Genomic DNA, 21,647 nt, shown 5'->3' on the forward strand with positions numbered 1-21,647 from the left:
AAAAGCAAAAGACTCGCACCAAAAAACGAAGAAAATCCAGAACACGCAAACAATCAGGCATGGTAAAAACAGAAAGATCCCAACTTTCTCTGAGCAAAATTCAAACTTTCTACCGACATATAAAAGAACAGAGGAAGAAAAATCGAACCTGGAGAAATAGAAGAAAAATCTCGAAAGGAGAGCCGAAGAGCAGAAGCAACAAAGCCACCCCTCGAAGCGAAAAACCGCAAAGATAGAAGGAGAAAATCTGGTAATCACCCCTCTTCCACCGAGAGCAATGACAGAACAGACATTGCAGGAAGAAGTTACGGAAGAAATAGAAAATGAGAGAGTAAAGGGAGAAGTTACGAAGAAAAGCGAAGAAGAGAATCCGTTTTTTGAGAGAAAATTCAAAATAAAAGCTAGGAGAAAACGGGGCAATTAATACCAATTAATGAAGGTAATAAACCCTTTTACGTTCCCAAAGCAAAGCGTTGATATAAAAACGCGCGCCTTTAGAGGAAAATGTTCTACATTCAAAAGTTGCTGCAAAGGAATCGACAAAATGCTTGAGTTCGACTTCACCGAAGAAGGACCGAAGTCAAGGACTCGGCCTCAAAAAGAGAAGACCGAGCTCAAGCAGGGGCACTGTTCATACCCTGGGCCGAGCTATCCGACCCGGGATGTTCTACAGGCAAAGCGACCGACCTCTTCAGGTCAGGACAACCCGACCTCTTCTCAAAGAACTCGGCCAAGTCACAGGAAAGCCCAAACAAAGGGCCCAAATAGAGGAACACGCCCCAAATCCTAAGGCGGCCCAAGCCTACAGAGAGAAGAGCGGTTTCCTTAAAGATAAGATGACCTCACTTAAACATAAGATAAAGATAAGATAACTAACTTATCTTATCCACAGAAGGCCACATCTCACCATTATAAATACACTGGAGCACCCAGGTATAACTTATACTCTGATTCTACTCAATACCTGCTTAATACCCTTGCTAACTTAAGCATTGGAGTCTCTTACAGGTACCCCCCACCCTTCTGGGACGAAGGATCAACACCACCACCAAGTCCAACAAGTCGAACACACCAGCTCCGGCCGATACCCACCAGCCGGACACGTCGGTTCCGACCAACACAGACGATCTCATCCAAGATCGACCTACAGTTTCAGGTAACCCTCGGAACACTTCCTCTCCATGGTTGCAGAGGAAGATCCTTGAGCTTTAAACACCAGGTAGTCTCCATTCAATTGAAGGATTAGCTCTCCTCTGTCAACATCAATCACAGCTCCTGCTGTGGCTAGGAAGGGTCTTCCAAGGATGATAGATTCATCCTTATCCTTCCTAGTGTCTAAGATTATGAAATCCGCAGGGATGTAAAGGTCTCTAACCTTCACTAACACATCCTCTACCATTCCATAAGCTTGTCTTATTAACTTGTCTGTCATCTCTAATGAGAATGTGGTAGCCTGTACCTCAAAGATCCCTAGTTTCTCCATTACAAAGAGTGGCATAAGATTTATGCCTGACCCCAGGTCACATAGAGCCTTCTCAAAGGTCATGGTGCCTATGGTACAGGGTATTAAGAATTTACCAGGATCTTGTTTCTTTTGAGGTAAAGTTTGCTGAACCCATGTATCTAGTTCACTAATGAGCAAGCGAGGTTCACCTTTCCAAGTCTCATTACCAAGCAACTTGGCATTCAGCTTCATGATGGCTCCTAGATATTGAGCAACTTGCTCTTCAGTTACATCTTCATCATCTTCACAGGAAGAATAGTTTTCAGAGCTCATGAATGGTAAAAGGAGGTTCAATGGAATCTCTATGGTCTCTAGGTGAGCCTCAGATTCCTTAGGTTCCTCAGTTTGGAACTCCTTTTTGTTCAGAGGATGTCCCAGGAGGTCTTCCTCACTGGGATTCACGTCCTTCTCCTCTTTTGTGCATTCGGCCATATTGACAATATCAATGGCCTTGCACTCTCTTTTTGGATTCTCTTCCGTATTGCTTGGGAGAGTACTAGGAGGAGTTTTAGTGATTTTCTTACTCAGTTGGCCCACTTGTGCCTCCAAATTTCTGATGGAGGACATTGTTTCACTCATGAAACTTAAAGTGGCCTTAGACAGATCAGAAACTATATTTGCTAAGCTAAAGGGACTCTGCTCAGAATTCTCTGTCTGTTGCTAAGAAGATGATGGAAAAGGCTTGCTATTGCTAAGCCTGTTTCTTCCACCATTATTAAAGCCTTGTTGAGGCTTTTGTTGATCATTCTATGAGAAATTTGGATGATTTCTCCATGAGAAATTATAGGTGTTCCCATAGGGTTTACCCATGTAATTCACCTCTGCCATTATAGGATTCTCAGGATCATAAGCTTCTTCTTTAGAAGATGCCGCTTTAGTACTGTTGGATGCATTTTGCCATCCATTCAGACTTTGAGAAATCATGTTGACTGGCTGAGTCAACATCTTGTTCTGAGCCAATATGGCATTTAGAGTATCAATTTCAAGAACTCCCTTCCTCTGAGGCGTCCCATTACTCACAGAATTCCTTTCAGAAGTGTACATAAATTGGTTATTTGCAACCATGTCAATGAGTTCTTGAGCTTTTGCAGGCGTTTTCCTTAGGTGAATGGATCCACATGCAAAATAGTCCAGTGACATCTTAGAGAACTCAGATAGACCATAATAGAATATATCCAAAATGGTCCACCCTGAAAGCATGTCAGAAGGACACCTTTTGGTCATCTACTTGTATCTTTCCCAAGCTTCATAGAGGGATTTATCATCTTTTTGTTTGAAGGTCTGAACATCCACTCTAAGCTTGCTCAGCTTTTGAGGAGGAAAGAACTTAACCAAGAAGGCCGTGACCAGCTTATCCCAAGAGTCCATGCTATCTTTAGGTTGTGAGTCCAACCATGTTCTAGCTCTATCTCTTACAGGAAAAGGGAAAAGCATGAGCCTGTAGACTTTAGGATCTACTTCAGTAGTCTTAACAGTCTCACAGATCTGCAAGAACTCAGTTAAAAACTGGTAGGGATCTTCTAATGGAAGTCCATGGAACTTGCAGTTCTGTTGCATTAGAGTAACTAGTTGAGGTTTTAGCTCAAAATTGTTTGCTCCAATGGCAGCGATTGAGATGCTTCTTCCATCAAACTTGGAAGTAGGTGTAGCAAAATCACCAAGCATTCTCCTTGCGCCTCCACCATTGTTATTAGATTCAGCCATATCTCTCTCTTTTTCGAGATTCTTTTTAAGGTTTTCTCTTGATTGTTGTGCGTTAGCTTCTCTAAGCTTCTTCTTCAGAGTCCTTTCAGGTTCAGGATCTACTTCAACAAGAATGTCCTTGTCCTTGCTCCTACTCATATGAAAAAGAAGAGAACAGAAAAGGAAGAGGAATCCTCTATGTCACAGTATAGAGATTCCTTTATATTAGTAAAAGAAGAAAAGAATACAAGAAGGAAAAGAGGAAAATTCGAACTCATAGAAGAAGAGGGGGTTCGAAATTTTAAGATGAAGAGAAGTGTTAGTAATGAAATAAATAAATAGAAAGAGATGAGAAAGAGAATTTCAAAAATTAATTTTGAAAAAGGGTTAGTAATTTTCGAAAATTAAGAGAAGAAATAAAATTAAAGTTAAAATTTGAAACAATTAGTTAATTAAAAAAAAGATTTTGAAAAAGGGTGAGGTAATTTTCGAAAATTAGAGAGAGGAAAGATATGATTGGATAAGATATGGTTGAAAAAGATTTGATTTTTAAAGTTAGAATTGATTACTTGACTAACAAGAAACTTAAAAGATATTATTCTAGAATTTAAAGATTGAACCTTTTTTAACAAGAAAGTAACAAACTTCAAATTTTTTAATCAATCACATTAATTGTTAGCAAAGTTTTCAAAAATTTGAAATGAAATTAAGTAAAAGATTTTGAAAAATATTTTTTTAAATTTTCGAAAATCATAAAAAAATGAAAAAGATTATTTTGAAAAAGTTTTGAAAAGATAGGACTTTTTAAAATTGAAATCTTGACTTGACTAACAAGAAATAACTAATTTAAAAAAATTTTGACTAAGTCAACCCAAAGATTTCGAATTTTTGAGAGAAATAAGGAAAAGATATATATATTTTTTATTTTTGAATTGTTAATGATGAGAGAGGAAAACACAAAAATGACCCAAAACATGAAAATTTTGGATCAAAACACATGATGCATGCAAGAACACTATGAATGTCAAGATGAACAACAAGAACACTTTGAAGATCAAGATGAACATCAAGACTTATTTTTGAAAATTTTCAAGAAAAGAAAAACATGCAAGATACCAAACTTAGAAATCTTTAATGCTTAGACACTATGAATGCAAAAATGCCTATGAAAAACAACAAAAGACACAAAACAAGAAAACATAAAGATCAAACAAGAGGACTTGTCAAGAACAACTTGAAGATCATGAAGAACACCATGCATGAAATTTTCGAAAAATGCATAAATTTTTTAAAAAGCAAGCAATTGACACCAAACTTAAAAATTGACACTAGACTCAAACAAGAAACACAAAATTTTGGAAAAACGAAAAAAAAGAAAAAAATTTCGAAAGATTTTTGAAAACTTTTTGAAAAGAAAATTACCTAATCTGAGCAACAAGATGAAAAGTCAGTTGTCCATACTCGAACAATCCCGGGCAACGGCGCCAAAAACTTGATAGGCAAAATTGTGATTTACACTTTTTATAACTCAAACAATTCTTAGTAATGGCTCCAAAAACTTGGTGCACACTACTATGGTTTAACAAAATCAATAGGAAAGATGAATGGTCCTACTTTAACAAGTAAATCCTCAACAACACCCACAGATAATTTAATAGAAAGATTAGCAAGTTAAAGAGAAATACGAGTGGGTTTTACCTCCTCAATTTGAAGCTTTTTCATCATTGAAAATGGCATGAGATTGATGCTAGCTCCAAGGTCACATAAATCTCTCTGAATGGTGACATCTCTAATGGTACAAGGAATTACAAAGCTCCCTGGATGTTGCATCTTCTCAGGAAGGTTGTGTTGAATAATGGCACTGCATTCCTTGGTTAACACCACTGTTTCTTGTTCCTTCCAATTCCTCTTGTGGGTCAACAGTTCTTTCATAAATTTAGCATAGAAAGGCATTTGCTCAAGAGCCTTTGCAAAGGGAATGTTGATCTATAGCTTCTTGAAGACATCAAAAAATTTAGAGAACTGCTTTTCTTTGGAAGCCTTTTGAAGTCTCTGAGGATATGGCGTTTTTGGCTTGTATTCAGGAGCCTTTGGCAATGTAGGATACGTGTCTAGAGAGTCAGGGAACGGGTTGTCTGCACGCTTTGGAGGGGCGTGCTCCACTTCTTCCTTTTTCTCTTCTGGAGCTTTCTTTTCAACTAGCTCTTCATTGGCCCTTGTCTCAGAGCCAGCTGTTTTACCAGTTCTCAATTGAATAACCTTGCAGTCTTCTCTTGGGTTCACCACTGTATCACCTAGAAATGTACTTGCAGACCTCTCAGGTATTTTCTTGATCAGCTGGCCCATTTGCACTTCCAAGTTTCTAATGGAGGCTCTGGTTTCCTGTATAAAACTCCTCATCATCTCCCAATTATAATCTTCCTTGGATTTAGAGTTAGCCTACTGAGGCTGTTTAGTGCACGAAATTGTGATCATCAACAATGGCGCCAAAAACTTGGTAGCGCTCTCAAACATGAATCACACTTTGTCACAACTTTGCACAACTAACCAGCAAGTGCACTGGGTCATCCAACTAATAAACCTTACGTGAGTAAGGGTCGATCCCACGGAGATTATTGGTATGAAGCAAGTTATGGTCATCTAGTAAATCTCAGTTAGGCGGATTCAAATGGTTATAATGGTTTTTCGAAAATTATAATAAATAAAGCATAAAATAAAGATAGAGATACTTATGTAAATCATTGATGGGAATTTCAGATAAGTGTATGGAGATGCTTTGTCCCTTCTAAATCTCTGCTTTCCTACTACCTTTTTTCAATCTTTCATACTCCTTTCCATGGCAAGCTGTATGTAGGGCATCACTGTTGTCAATGGCTACATCCCATCCTCTCAGTGAAAATGGTCCAAATGCCCTTGTCAAAGCACGGCTAATCATCTGTTGGTTCTCGATATGTCGGAATAGAATCCATTGATTCTTTTGCGTCTGTCACCACGCCCAACAATCGCGAGTTTGAAGCTTGTCACAGTCATTCAATCCCTGAATCCTACTCGGAATACCACAGACAAGGTTTAGACTTTCCAGATTCTCAAGAATGGCACCCAAAGGGTTCTAGCTTATACCACGAAGATGCTGATTAAGGAATCCAAGAGAAGAGATACACGCTCAGTCTAAGGTAGAACAGAAGTGGTTGTCAGTCACGCGTTCGTAGGTGAGAATGATGATGAGTGTCACGGATCAACACATTCATCATGTTCAAGTGCAACGAATATCTTAGAACAGGAATAAGCTGAATTGAATAGAAAATAGTAGTAATTGCATTGAAACTCGAGGTACAGCAGAGCTCCACACCCTTAATCTATGGTGTGTAGAAACTCCACCGTTGAAAATACATAAGTGATGGTCCAGGCATGGCCAAATGGCCAGCCCCCATAAACGTGATCAAAGGATCATAAGGTAATCCAATAATAATCCAAAGATGTCTAATACAATAGTAAAATATCATATTTATACTAGACTAGTTACTAGGGTTTACAGAAATAAGTCTAAATGCAGAAATCCACTTTCGGGGCCCACTTTGGTGTGTGCTTGGGCTGAGGTTGAGCTTTACATGTGCAGAGGCTTCTCTTGGAGTTAAACGCCAAGTTGTAACGTGTTTTTGGCGTTTAACTCTGTTTTGTGACGTGTTTCTAGCGTTTTACTCCAGAATGCAGCATTGAACTGGCGTTGATTGCCATTTTGCGTCGTCTAAGCTCGAACAAAGTATGGACCATTATATATTGCTGGAAAGCTATGGATGTCTAATTTCCAACGCCGTTGAGAGCGCACCATTTGGAGTTCTGTAGCTCCATAAAATCTATTTCGAGTGCAGGGAGGTCAGAATCCAATAACATCAGCAGTCCTTTTTCAGCCTAAATCAGATTTTTGCTCAGGTCCCTCAATTTCAGCCAGAAAATACCTGAAATCACAGAAAAACACACAAACTCATAGTAAAGTCCAGAAATGTGAATTTTGCATAAAAACAAATGAAAACATCCCTAAAAGTAGCTAGATCATACTTAAAACTACCTAAAAATAATGCCAAAAAGCATATAAATTATCCGCTCATCACAACACCAAAATTAAATTGTTGCTTGTCCCCAAGCAACTGAAAATCAATTAGGATAAAAAGAAGAGAGTATACTATAAATCTCAAAATATCAATGAATATTAGTTCTAATTAGATGAGCGGGACTTGTAGCCTTTTGCTTCTGAACAATTTTGGCATCTCACTTTATCCTTTGAAGTTTGGAATGATTGGGATCTCTAGGAATTCAGAGTTTAGATAGTGTTATTGATTCTCCTAGTTAAGTATGTTGATTCTTGAACACAACTACTTTTATGAGTCTTGGTCGTGGCCCTAAGCACTTTGTTTTCCAATATTACCACCGGATATATAAATGCCACAGACACATAACTTGGTGAACCTTTTCAGATTGTGACTTAGCTTTGCTAAAGTCCCCAGTTAGAGGTATCCAGAGCTCTTAAGCACACTCTTTTTGCTTTGGATCACGACTTTAACCACTCAGTCTCAAGCTTTTCACTTGGACCTGCATGCCACAAGCACATGGTTAGGGACAGCTTGATTTAGCCGCTTAGGCCTGGATTTTATTTCCTTGGGCCCTCCTATCCATTGATGCTCAAAGCCTTGGATCCTTTTTACCCTTGCCTTTTGGTTTTAAGGGCTATTGGCTTTTTCTGCTTGCTTTTTCTTGTTCTTTTATATTTTTTTCGCCACTTTTTTTTCACTACTTTTTCTTGCTTCAAGAATCAATTTTATGATTTTTCAGATTATCAATAACATTTCTCTTGTTCATCATTCTTTCAAGAGCCAACAATTTTAACATTCATAAACAACAAGATCAAAAATATGCACTGTTCAAGCATTCATTCAAAAAACAAAAAGTATTGTCACCACATCAATATAATTAAACTAATTTCAAGGACAATTTGGAAACTCATGTACTTCTTGTTCTTTTGAATTAAAAACATTTTTCAATTAAGAAAGGTGAAGGATTCATGGAATTGTTCATAGCCTTAAGACATAGTTACTAAACACTAATGATCATGAAGTAGAGACACAAACATAGACAAACATATAGCATAAAAACCGAAAAATAGAGAAATAAGAACAAGGAATGAGTCCACCTTAGTAATGGTGGCGTCTTCTTCTTGAAGGATCAATGATGTCCTTGAGCTCCTCTATGTCTCTTCCTTGCCTTTGTTGCTCCTCCCTCAGAGCTCTTTGATCTTCTCTAATCTCATGGAGAATGATGGAGTACTCTTGGTGTTCCACCCTTAATTGGTTCATATCATGACTCAATCCTTCTAGAGAAGTATTGAGTTATTCCCAATAGTTGTTTGGAGGAAAGTGCATCCCTTGAGGCATCTCAGGGATTTCTTGATGATGAGTGTCCTCATGCGTCTCTTGAGATCCATGGACAGACTCTCTTTTTTGCTCCATCCTTTTCTTAGTGATGGGCTTGTCCTCTTCAATGAGGGTGTCTCCTTCTATGACAACTCCAGCTGAGTAGCATAGATGGCAAATAAGATGAGGAAAAGCTAGCCTTGCCATGGTGGAGGACTTTTCGGCTACTTTGTAGAATTCAAGAGAGATTACTTCATGAACTTCTACTTCCTCTCCAATCAAGATGCTATGGATCATGATGGCCCGATCCACAGTGACTTCGGATTGGTTGCTAGTGGGGATGATGGAACGTTGGATGAACTCCAACCATCCTCTAGCCACAGGCTTAAGGTCCAGTCTTCTCAATTGAACCGGCTTGCCTTTTGAGTCTCTTTTCTATTGAGCTCCTTTAACACATATGTCCATAAGGACTTGGTCCAACCTTTTATCAAAGTTAACCCTTCTAGTGTAGGGGCATGCATCTTCTTGCATCATAGGCAAGTTGAACGCCAACCTTACATTTACCGGACTGAAATCTAAGTATTTTCCCCGAACCATTGTAAGATAATTCATTGGATGTGGGTTCATACTTTGATCATGGTTCCTAGTGATCCTTGCATTGGCATATAACTCTTGAACCATTAAGATTCTGACTTGTTGAATAGGGTTGGTCAGAACTTCCCAACCTCTTCTTTGGATCTCATGTCGGATCTCCGGATACTCATTTTTCTTGAGCATGAAGGGGACCTCAGGGATCACCTTCTTTTTGGCACAAGATCATAGAAGTGGTCTTGATGGACCTTTGAGATGAATCTCTCCATCTCCTATGACTTGGAGGTGGAAAAACAAAAAAAGCTATGCTTTTACCACACCAAACTTAGAATGTTGCTTGCCCTCGAGCAAGAGAAGAAAGAATAGAAGAAGAAAAAGAAGATATGAAGGAGAATGAGAGAGGTTTGTGTTTCGGCCAAGGGGGAGAAAAGAGGGTTGTGATGTGTGAAAATAAAGAAGGATGGAGGGGTTTATATAGTGGAGGGAGAGGGTAGTAGGTTCGGTCAAAAGGGTGTGTTTGGGTGGGAAAAGGATTTTGAATTTGAAGGTAGGTGGGGTTTATAGGGAAGAGTGGATGGATGGGAGTGGTGAAGAGGTGATGGGGAAGAGAAATTGAGGTGATTGGTGAAGGGCTTTTGGGGAAGAGTGTTATTGGATTGTGTAAAGAAGAGAGAAGGTGGGTTGAGGTAGGTGGGGATCCTGTGGGGTCCACAGATCCTGAGGTGATCCTGTGGGGTCCACAGATCCTGAGTTGATCCTATGGGGTCCACAGATCCTGAGGCGTCAAGGATTTATCATCCCTGCACCAATAAAGCGTGTAAAATGCCCTCTGTATGCAATCCTGGCGTTCAACGCCAGATTGATGCTTGTTTCTGGCGTTCAACGCCAGCTCTATGCTTGTTTTGGGCGTTTAACGCCAGTCTACAGCATATTTCAGGCGTTGAATGCTAGTTTCATGCTTGTTTCTGGCGTTTAACGCTAGCTCTCCTCAGGGTGTAATCCTGGCGTTTAAACGCCAGACTGTTACTTGTTTCTGGCATTCAACGCCAGATTCATGCTCTATTCTGGCGTTGAACGCCAGCCAGATGCTCCTTACTGGTGTTTAAACGCCAGTAAGCTCTTCCTCCAGGGTGTGCTGTTTCCTTTGCTATTTTTGATTCTGTTTTAAATTTTAGTATTTGTTTTGTGACTCCACATGATCATGAACCTAATAAAACATAAAAGAACAATAAAAATATGGATAAATAAAAATTGCGTTGCCTCCCAATAAGTGCTTCTTTAATGTCAATAGCTTGACAGTGAGCTCTCATAGAGCTGCACATATGTTCAGAGCATTGTTGGGTCCTCCCAACACCAAACTTAGAGTTTGAATGTGAGGGTTCAACACCAAACTTAGAGTTTGGTTATGGCCTCCCAACACCAAACTTAGAGTTTGATTGTGGCGGCTATGTTTAACTATGTATTGAGAGAAGCTTATCGTGCCTCTTTTTCATGTTTACAGATGGATACCCTTGGGCCTTAAACACAAGGTAGTCTCCATTCAATTGAAGGACTAATTCTCCTCTGTTAACATCAATCACAGCTCCTGCTGTGGCTAGGAAGGGTCTTCCAAGGATGATGCATTCATCCTCTTCCTTCCAAGTGTCTAAGATTATGAAATCAGCAGGGATGTAAAGGCCTTTAACCTTTACCAACACATCCTCTACCAATCCATAAGCTTGTCTTATTGACTTGTCTGCCATTTCTAATGAGAATGTGGCAGCCTGCACCTCAAAGATCCCTAGTTTCTCCATTACAGAGAGTGGCATAAGATTTATACCTGACCCCCAGGTCACACAGAGCTTTCTCAAAACTCATGGTGCCCATGGTACAGGGTATTAAGAATTTACCAGGATCTTGTTTCTTTTGAGATAGAGTTTGCTGAACCCATGTATCTAGTTCACTAATGAGCAAGGGAGGAGCATCTTCCCAAGTCTCATTACCAAACAAATTAGCATTCAGCTTCATGATAGCTCCTAGTTATTGAGCAACTTGCTCTCCAGTTACATCTTTATCCTCTTCAGAAGAAGAATAGTTTTCAGAGCTTATGAATGGCAGAAGGAGGTTTAATGAAATCTCTATGGTCTCTATATGAGCCTCATATTCCTTTAGTTCCTCAATAGAGAACTCCTTCTTGTCTGGGAGACATCCCATGAGGTCTTCCTCATTGGGATTCATGTCCTCCCCTTCCTTTCTAGGTTCGGCCATTTTAACTATGTCAATGGCCTTGCACTCTCTTTTTTGATTCTCTTCAGTATTGCTTGGGAGAGTACTAGGAGGTGTTTTAGTGATTTTCTTACTCAGCTGGCCCACTTGTGCCTCCAAATCAGAGACTATGTTTGCTAAGCTAGAGGAGCTCTGCCCAGAATTCTCTGTCTGTTGCTGAGAAGATGATGGAAAAGGCTTGCTATTGCTAAACCTGTTTCTTCCACCATTATTAAAGCCTTGTTGAGACCTTTGTTGATCCTTCCATTAGAAATTTGGATGATTTCTCCATGGAGAATTATAGGTGTTTCCATAAGGTTCACCCATGTAATTTACCTCTGCCATTACAGGGTTCTCAGGATCATAAGCTTCTTCTTCAGAAGATGCCTCTTTAGTACTGTTGGATGCATTTTGCCATCCATTCAGACTTTGAGAAATCAAGTCAACATTTTGTTCTAAGCCAATATGGTATTCAGAGCATCAATTTCAAGAACTTCCTTCCTCTGAAGCGTCCCATTACTCACAGAATTCCTCTCAGAAGTGTACATGAAATGGTTATTTGCAACCATGTCAATGAGTTCTTGAGCTTCTGCAGGCGGTTTCTTTAGGTGAATGGATCCACCTGCAGAATGGTCCAGTGACATCTTAGAGAACTCAGATAGACCATAATAGAATATATCCAAAATGGTCCACTCTAAAAGTATGTCAAAAGGACATCTTTTGGTCATCTGCTTGTATCTTTCCCAAGCTTCATAGAGGGATTCACCATCTTTTTGTTTGAAGGTCTGAACATTCACTCTAAGCTTGCTCAGCTTTTGAGGAGGAAAGAACTTAGCCAAGAAGGCCGTGACCAGCTTATCCCAAGAGTCCAGGCTATCTTTAGGTTGTGAGTCCAACCATGTTCTAGCTTTGTCTCTTACAACAAAAGGGAAAAGCATGAGCCTGTAGACTTTAGGATCTAATCCATTAGTCTTAACAGTCTCACAGATCTATAAGAACTCAGTTAAAAAATGATAGGGATCTTCTGATGGAAGTCCATGAAACTTGCAGTTCTGTTGCATTAGAGCAACTAGTTGAGGTTTCAGCTCAAAATTGTTTGCTCCAATGGCAGGGATTGAGATGCTTCTTCCATCAAACTTGGAAGTAGGTGTAGTATAATCACCTAGCATCCTCCTTGAGCCTCCACCATTGTTATTGGGTTCGGCCATGTCTCTCTCTTTTTTGAGATTCTCTGTAACGTTCTCTCTGGATTATTGTGCTTTAGCTTCTCTTAGCTTCTTCTTCAGAGTCCTTTCAAGTTCCAGATCTGCTTCAACAAGAATGTTCTTGTCCCTGCTCCTGCTCATATGAAAAAGAAGTGGACAGAAAAAGAAGAGGAATCCTCTATGTCACAGTATAGAGATTCTTTTATGTTAGTAGAAGAAGAAAATAATAAAAAAAGAAAAAGGTGAGAATCCAAACACAAGGGGGAAGAGTGAGTTCGAATTCTTCAGTAGAAGAGAGGTGTTAGTGGATGAATAAATAGATAGAAGAAGATGAGAGAGAGAATTCGAAAATTATTTTTTATTTATTTAATTTTTGAAGATAGGTTAGTGATTTTCGAAAATTAAGAGAAGAAACAAAATTAAAATTAAAATTTGAAACAATTAGTTAATTAAGAAAATTTTGAAAAAGAGGAAGGTAATTTTCGAAAATTAGAGAGAAGAAAGTAGTTATGTGGTTTTGAAAAAGATAAGAAACAAACAAAAGGATAAGAAGTTAGGAAAGATATTTTGAAATCAAATTTTTTAAAAGATATGATTGAAAAAGATATTTTGGAAAAGATTTTATTTTTAAAACTAAAATTGATTACTTGACTAATAAGAAACTAAAAGATATGATTCTAGAATTTAGAGATTGAACCTTTATTAACAAGAAAGTAACAAACTTCAAATTTTTTGAATCAATCACATTAATTGTTAGTAAAGTTTTCGAAATTTTGAAATAAAGATAAGAAAAAGATTTTGAAAAATAATTTTAAATTTTCGAAAATCATAAAAGAAAAATGAAAAAGATTTGATTTTTGAAAAAGATTTTGAAAAGATAGGATTTTTAAAATTGAAAATTTGACTTGACTTATAAGAAATAGCTAAGTTTTAAAAATGTTTGACAAAGTCAACTCAAATTTTCGAAATTTATAAGAGGAAAAAGGAGAAGATATTTTTTTTATTTTTGAATTTTTTTAATGATGAGAGAGAAAAACATAAAAATGACCCAAAACATGAAAATTTTGGATCAAAACACATGATGCATGCAAGAACACTATGAATGTCAAGATGAACACCAAGAAGACTTTAAAGATTAAGACGAACATCAAGACTTATTTTTGAAAGATTTTCAAGAAAAGAAAGACATGCAAGACACCAAACTTAGAAATTTTTCATGCTTAGACATTATGAATGCAAAAATGCATAAGAAAAATAACAAAAAATACAAAATAAGAAAATATCAAGATCAAACAAGAAGACTTACCAAGAACAACTTGAAGATCATGAAGAACACCATGCATAAAATTTTCGAAAAATGCATAAATTTTTAAAACATGCAATTGACACCAAACTTAAAAATTGACTCACGACTCAAACAAGAAACACAAAATATTTTTGGTTCTTATGATTTTATTATTTTTTTTTTTGAAAATTATTTTTAGAAAAAAATCAAACAAATAAAAAAATTTTGAAAGATTTTTGAAAACTTTTTGAAAAGAAAATTACCAAATCTGAGCAACAAGATGAACAGTCAGTTGTCCAAACGCGAACAATCCCCGGCAACGGCACCAAAAACTTGGTGCACGAAATTGTGATCATCAACAATGGCGCCAAAAACTTGGTAGCGCTCTCAAACGTGAATCACACTTTGTCACAACTTCGCACAACTAGCCAGCAAGTGCACTAGGTCATCCAAGTAATAAACCTTACGTGAGTAAGGGTTAATCCCACGGAGATTGTTGGTATGAAGCAAGCTATGGTTATCTAGTAAATCTCAGTTAGTCAGATTCAAAAGGTTATAATGGTTTTTCGAAAATTATAATAAATAAAGCATAAAATAAAGATAGAGATACTTATGTAAATCATTGATGGGAATTTCAGATAAGTGTATGGAGATGCTTTGTCCCTTCTGAATCTCTGCTTTCCTACTACCTTTCTTCAATCCTTCATACTCCTTTCCATGGCAAGCTGTATGTAGGGCATCACTGTTGTCAATGGCTACATCACATCCTCTTAATGAAAATGGTCCAAATGCTCTTGTCACAGCACGGCTAATCATCTGTCGGTTCTCGATCATGTCGAAATACAATCCCTTGATTCTTTTGCGTTTGTCACCACGCCAACAATCGCGAGTTTAAAGCTCGTCACAGTCATTCAATCCCTGAATCCTACTCAGAATACCACAGACAAGGTTTAGACTTTTCGGATTCTCAAGAATGGCCGCCAAAGGGTTCTAGCTTATACCACGAAGTTCCTGATTAAGGAATCCAAGAGATACACGCTCGGTCTAAGGTAGAACAGGAGTGGTTGTCAGTCACGCGATCATAGGTGAGAATGATGATGAGTGTCACGGATCATCACATTCATCATGTTAAAGTGCAACGAATATCTTAGAACAGTAATAAGCTGAATTGAATAGAAAATAGTAGTAATTGCATTGAAACTCAAGGTACAGCAGAGCTCCACACCCTTAAACTATGGTGTGTAGAAACTCCACCGTTGAAAATACATAAGTGATGGTCCAGGCATTGCCAAATGGCCAGCCCCAATAAACGTGATCAAAGGATCATAAGGTAATCCAATAATAATCCAAAGATGTCTAATACAATAGTAAAATATCCTATTCATACTAGACTAGTTACTAGGGTTTACAGAAATAAGTCTAAATGCAGAAATCCACTTTCGGGGCCCACTTTGGTGTGTGCTTGGGCTGAGCTTGAGCTTTACACGTGCAGAGGCTTCTCTTGGAGTTAAACGCCAAGTTGTAACGTGTTTTTGGCGTTTAACTCTGGTTTGTGACGTGTTTCTGGCGTTTTACTCTAGAATGCAGATTTTTCCATGACAAGATTATTGTTGGTTTAGAAACTATACTTGCAATGAGATTTCATTAATGAAATTCTAGACCACACAAAAGTCCATTCATCACATGGTTACCAGCACCTTTTCTAACATGGTTGTGAACTTCTTCCTCGATAGCAACGTCTAGATCTTCTTTCAACTCTTCTTCACCAACTATGCCTTTACCTCTTGCTTCCCTCCTTAGTCTAAGGAAGGTTCTCTCAGGTTCACTGTCAAAAAAGTTAAGGCTCCTCCTCTTCTATCTGTCATACACTCAGCAAACACAAACAACCAACAAGTGGATAAGTTACTCTTAAAAATATGATGGTTAGAGTGGTTAGTGCAATTGATCAAACAGTTAGTGGATTACTGTGCTAGAAAGTAAATAAACAAAGAAAAATAGCTTAAATTGCAGAGAATAAAAGTAAACAACTGAAATTGAAACTAATTAACAAAAGAAAAGAAAGTGTTCAATCTAGATATCCTCCAATTTAATCATTGTCAATGCAAAATCAATCTCCGACAACGGTGCCCTAAACTTGATGCACGAAAATCTTTCTCTCAACAAATTTCCCTCGGCAGGTATACCGAATTGTTGTCAAGTAAAAACTCACAATAGAGTGAGGTTGAATCCCACAGGGATTAATTGGTTGAGCAACATTAATTAGAGGAGTGTTATAGTTGAACTAAGAAAAATTGAATTGAGAATTGTAGAAAATTAAATGGTGGGAAATGTAAATAGCAAGAAATGTAAATAACTGAAATTAAATTGCAGAATGTAAAGAGCAGAAATTAAATTGCAGAAACTTAAATGGGAATGGGATTGATTAAGCATAAATGTAAACAACAGAAATTAAAGAATGGGAAAAATCAAAAGTGGGGAAGCTCATTGGGCTTAGGAGATGTTGCATTTCTCCGGATCAAGTTCATTCTCATCTCTTCCTCAATCAATGCATTCATTGATCTCTTGGCAATCTTAGGTGACTGAATTCTAATTCCTTAGCAATTCAATCTCTCTAAGCTTGAACAATTGCCCAATTCCTTGATCTAATTGCTCATGGGAAGAGATGAAGTATGACTGATTATACCACATGTTTTTGTAGATCAAAGTATCAATAGGATTATATGTCACTATATCCATCCAAACCACAACCTAGTCCAACATGAGAAAGTATTTCTAGCATGATTTCCTCATTCCTCTTCCAATGTTCAGAGTAAATCCAAGTATGAGCAATTTCTCTTCCAAGATAATTGTTCAATTGAATGAAGATCGAAAGCTTTCAAGAAAATCAAGAGAAAAGAAAGAAGAAGCAGAATGAAAACTATTATTGATCCATTGAATTACAATAGAGCTCCCTAATCCAATGAAGTGGGGTTTAGTTCATCATAGCTCAATTCAAATCAAAAGAGAAAAAGTGCAGGAAAAGTAAAGAAACTAGAAAAAAAAAAGAATCAGAGTTCCAAATCTTGGGTCCCTCACTTTCTGCCTTTAACTAACTTAAACTCTATGCTATTTATACACCTTCTTTATTCAATCTTCAAGTCTTTGGATTGGGCTTTTGGCCTTTGTCGAAGCAAGTTAAAGTGGCTCTCAATGACGTCGAGGAAGGACAATTTGTAACTAACGTTTATACTTTGCATGGTGCTCAATTATAGTGGAGCCAGTATCAACATTGGTGACCAACGTTTATGAGAAAACATTGGGTCAAACGTTGTGTAAAAAATGATTTGAGCGTTGCCATCAACATTTGACTCAACGTTGGTGCACCAATGTTCTTCCGCCCACGCGTATGCGTCGCCCACGCATACGCGTCAAAATAGCATTTTGCGCATATGCATCGCTCACACATTCACGAGATTGCCAAAAATGCACATTCATGCGTATGCGTCACTACAAATTTTTCAACTATATATTTGAAATTTTTATCGCAGGCGTTAGAGGTAACTTTGGTTCACCAACGTTCCCTCCAACGTTGGCACCAAATTTGCATAACGTTGCCTGCAACGTTGGTAAGCCAACTTTGGCCACCAGCGTTGCATTGAACATTGCCTAGCAACGTTGGTGAGCCAACTTTGGTAACCAACGTTGAATGGCCCCTCTTCCTCAACTTTTGAGGCAACATTGGTGAACCAACTTTGGCCACCAACGTTGCTTCCTCTGCTCCATTACATGGCCTTTTGTTGCTTGCTTGCTTGCCATTCCTCTGCTTCTTTCCATGGCCTTTTGTTGCTTGCTTGCTTGCCATTTCTCAGCCTCTTTTCCACCTATTATCAATTAAACAATTGCATCAAACTTTGCTATAACCACAAGATGTTTACATCATTCATAACATCAAGTAAAATTTGCATAAATCTTATGAAAAAGTACATAAATAACCATGTTTAATTGAATAAAGGTATGAATGAAATTCTTATCCAAATACTTGCTTATAGCTCAAGAAAGTGCATGAAACTTAATGAAAATAAATGAAAAAGGCTAGTGAAACTAGCCTAAGATGCCTTGGTATCATAGAGCTGTACATTTTCTATGAAGGCCTTTCTAGAGAAGCAAAGAAAGCCATGGACCACTCTTCAGAAGGTTCTCTAAATACTAAGAAGACCATAGAAGAGGCCATAGATATTATTGAAATAATGGCTAATAATGAGTACTTCTGTGCCTCAGATCGGAGCACCAACAGAGAAGTGATGGAGTTAAGCCATATGGACGCATTGCTAGCTCAGAATAAGTTGATTACCAACCAATTGGCAGAACTCACCAAGCAGATGGAGAGAAATCAGGTTGCAGCAGTCAATACCCAACCACCAGCTGGGGTGAATATAGAGGAAGGATGTGATTGGGAACAAGCCAATTATGTTGGAAACTCATCAAGATAACCTTATGATCCACACTCCAAAACCTACAACCCTGGTTGGAAGAACCACCCAAAATTTGGGTAGGGAAGCCAGCAAAGCCAAACCCAAGACCATAGGCCTCAAAACTGCAATCATTACAGCAATTTTACTTATCAACACCCCAACCAAAGACCCTATCAAACCTCACATAACACTTTCTTCAAGCCTCCATATCGAACATAGAATGACCATCCTCAAAAAACTCCAAATCAACATCCCCTTTGCTAAAGCACTAGAGCAAATGTCACTCTATGCCAATTTTTTGAAGGAGTTAATGACAAAGAAGAGGAGCTGGAGAAATGATAAAACAGTTGTGTTAACAGAGGAGTGCAATGCCATCTTTCAACACAAGCTATCTCAGAAACTGAAAGACCATGGAGGCTTCCAAATCCCCTGTGTTATAAGAGAAATCACTATGGAAAAGGTCTTATGTGATTTGGGAGCCAGCATTAATTTGATGTCCTTAGGAATGATGAACAGAATGAAGATTGAAAAAACCAAACCAACAAGAATGGCTCCCCAATTAGCAGACAGATCATTCAAATTCCCCCATGGAGTAGTAGAAGACTTATTGGTGAAGGTGGGAGACTTCATCTTCCCAGCAGATTTTGTGGTGTTGGATATGGAGGAAGAGGCCAAAGCTTCAATCATTCTTGGAAGACAATTTCTAGCAACAACTAGAGCCATCATCGACATCCAAAAAGGAGAACTGGTCCTTAGGCTACATGATGAGAAGATGGTATTCAACGTGTTCAAGGCTATGAGTTACCCACCAGAATCATTGGGAGAATTGATGGGGAAAAACGATTCCACACAAGCTAACTGGCAAGTATACCAGGTCGCATCAAGTAGTAAAACAAACAAGAGTGAGGTCGATCCCACGAGAATTGATTGGATCAAGCAACTTTAGTTAGGTGATGAATTTAGTTAAGCTAACAGTTGATGAATTGGGTGAAATTTGATTAACAGAAAGTAAATCGCTAAGAAATTAAAATGCAGAAGGTAAATTGACAGAAAAGCAAAGGGCAAGAAACTTAAATGACAGACGCTTAAAGTGCGAGAAATTAAAAGAGCTGAAACTTAAATTGAAAGAAACTTAAATGACTGAATCTTAAAGTGCAAGAAATCTAAATTACAGAATCTAAATTGCCAAGAAACTTAAATTGCATGAATTATAAAAGGATTTGGGTGGTGGGAAATGTAACAGAATGTAAATTTCAGGAAATCAGAGAACTCTAAAATGAGAAATTCAAAGAAGTGATTCATCAGGGATTGGAGGTACAATAATCCTTCCCGAATCAATTAGTCTCAACTCCTTCCTCAATCATTTGAGTAGAGCTATGGCGGATTGAAATTGATTGGATCCCAATTTCTTGGTGATCCAATCTCTCTAATCACAATCAATCTTGCCAATTCCTTGATATAATTGTCTTGAGAAGAGTTAGAGCAAATTCTCTTATCCATAAGCCACACAAATTCTCAAAACCTCAATTCCTCCCGAATAGTGTTGGTAATGAAAATTGTGATGGATAGAGCTTCAGTTCAAATGAAGGTGATTCCCCTTCCGAGGCTCACACCCACATTCACTAAATTAAACCCACTTCCGGAGTGAATAATTCACCATCAAAACAGAAGATATCCAATGCTACAAAAATGAATTGAGAAGAAGAAGAATTTCATTAATTCATTGGAATTATAACAGAGCTCCTCCCCCTAATGAATTTGGGGTTTAGTTCATCATAGCTCAAGTAAAACCAAAACAGAAAAGAAAATGTAGAAGATGAAGAACAAAAGGGAAAACAGAAAGCAAAATAATAAATCCCTCAACAACTCAAGCAAAACCAAAATGAAAAGTCAAGAGAAGGTAAAAAGAAATCCCCCAATGAAATCAAAGTTTTTCCTATTTATACACTTTCTAATTTAGTCATCAAGCACTTGGAATGGGCTTTTTGGCCTTTGACTAAGTGGGTCAGAGATGGGTACTTGGTTGCAGCTTCCAGGGGAATGGAGCGTTATGAAACTGAGCGCAGCGTTCATTCACCCATGCGTACGCGTCTACTGCGCGTGCGCGTCCTTGCTTGCTAAATACATCATCACACGTACGCGTGTATCGCGCCTATTCGTCCTTGATAGCTTTCATTTAATGAGCGTTATGTTCACGCCATGAACGCGCCATACACGTTCACATCCTCTGCGCGTGCGCGTGGAAGGCAAAATGTTGATTCCAAGCTTCCACGCCACTCACGCGTCTGCGTACTTCATCCCAGGTGTTCCATCGACGCGTGCGCGTCATGTATGCGCGCGCGTCGGTTGCAAAACTTTCAATCACAAATTCAAAATGCCCAAAAATGCTCACTAGGCCAATGTAGCACTCACTTTGCAAATGAGCGCCAAGCACATCCACGCGTACGCGTCATGCACACGTACGCGTGGGTCTTCTAATTTGCTTCCCTTACGCGTATGCATCCTGTGCGCGTGCGCGTTGCTACTGAGCGTAGCGCTCCTTATCTGAACGCAGCCTTACTCTGAACTGCCTCTCTTTTTCTTTATGTTATCACCTAAAATTAATCAAATATGCAATCAAAGTCTCACCAAAATCATAAGAATTTGCATCATTCATAATAATCATTAAATTCTTGCATAGAACTCATGAATTTGTATAAAATTAATTATGTTTGATTGAGTCATGATAAACATGTAATTCCATTCCAATCACTTACTTATTGTGCAAGAAAGTGCATAAAACCTAATGAAATAAATGAAAAATGCTTGGGAAACTAGCATAAGATGACTTGTCATCAAGAATGCATGAGGTTGGATGCAGTGGAAGCCTTGGTACAAGAAACCCTTGAAGAAGAAAAACTTGTGGAGATGTTAAAAGAAGATCTCCCATCAAACAGTGAGACTGCAGTAATTCAATCACCCCAGGTACTCATTCCAAGCACATTAGAGGAGAAGAAGGAAGAGAAAGAAGCACCCAAACTTGAACTGAAAGCATTGCCTCCCACTCTCAAGTATACATACTTGGGAAGTGATGAAAGCTACCTAGTGATCATCAATTCTGCTCTAAGTAAAGAGCAAGAGAAGGAGTTAATTAAAGTGCTACCAAAGCACCAAGATGCTATTGGATGGACCCTTGTTGACTTGAAGGGGATAAGTTCTTCCATGTGCATGCATAAGATCCTGTGGGAAGATGATGCCAAACCCTCCATTCAACCCCAAAGAAAGTTGAACCCAGTCATG

General features: G+C 38.4%; 1 protein-coding gene and 1 non-coding gene across 2 annotated transcripts; both read left to right on the top strand.

The window, feature by feature from the left end:
* Positions 1 to 12,129: 12,129 nt before the first annotated feature.
* On the top strand, positions 12,130 to 12,233 carry LOC130958377 (small nucleolar RNA R71). The gene has a single exon (XR_009077502.1). It is a non-coding gene; the product is annotated as a small nucleolar RNA R71 (small nucleolar RNA).
* Positions 12,234 to 18,588: 6,355 nt separating this feature from the next.
* LOC130957085 (uncharacterized) lies at positions 18,589 to 19,388 on the top strand. Its single transcript, XM_057883982.1, has 2 exons — positions 18,589 to 19,233; positions 19,374 to 19,388. Exons 1-2 carry the CDS (start codon positions 18,589 to 18,591, stop codon positions 19,386 to 19,388), a joined length of 660 nt encoding a protein of 219 aa, XP_057739965.1.
* The last annotated feature ends 2,259 nt before the right edge of the window (positions 19,389 to 21,647 follow it).

The sequence above is a fragment of the Arachis stenosperma genome, chromosome 10 (assembly GCF_014773155.1).
Source record: "Arachis stenosperma cultivar V10309 chromosome 10, arast.V10309.gnm1.PFL2, whole genome shotgun sequence".
In the NCBI taxonomy this organism is placed as follows: Eukaryota; Viridiplantae; Streptophyta; class Magnoliopsida; order Fabales; family Fabaceae; genus Arachis; species Arachis stenosperma.

What these genes read in the sequence shown, in the direction of transcription:
- LOC130957085 (XM_057883982.1), top strand. Translation starts at nt 18,589, where the DNA reads ATGACCATCCTCAAAAAACTCCAAATCAACATCCCCTTTGCTAAAGCA.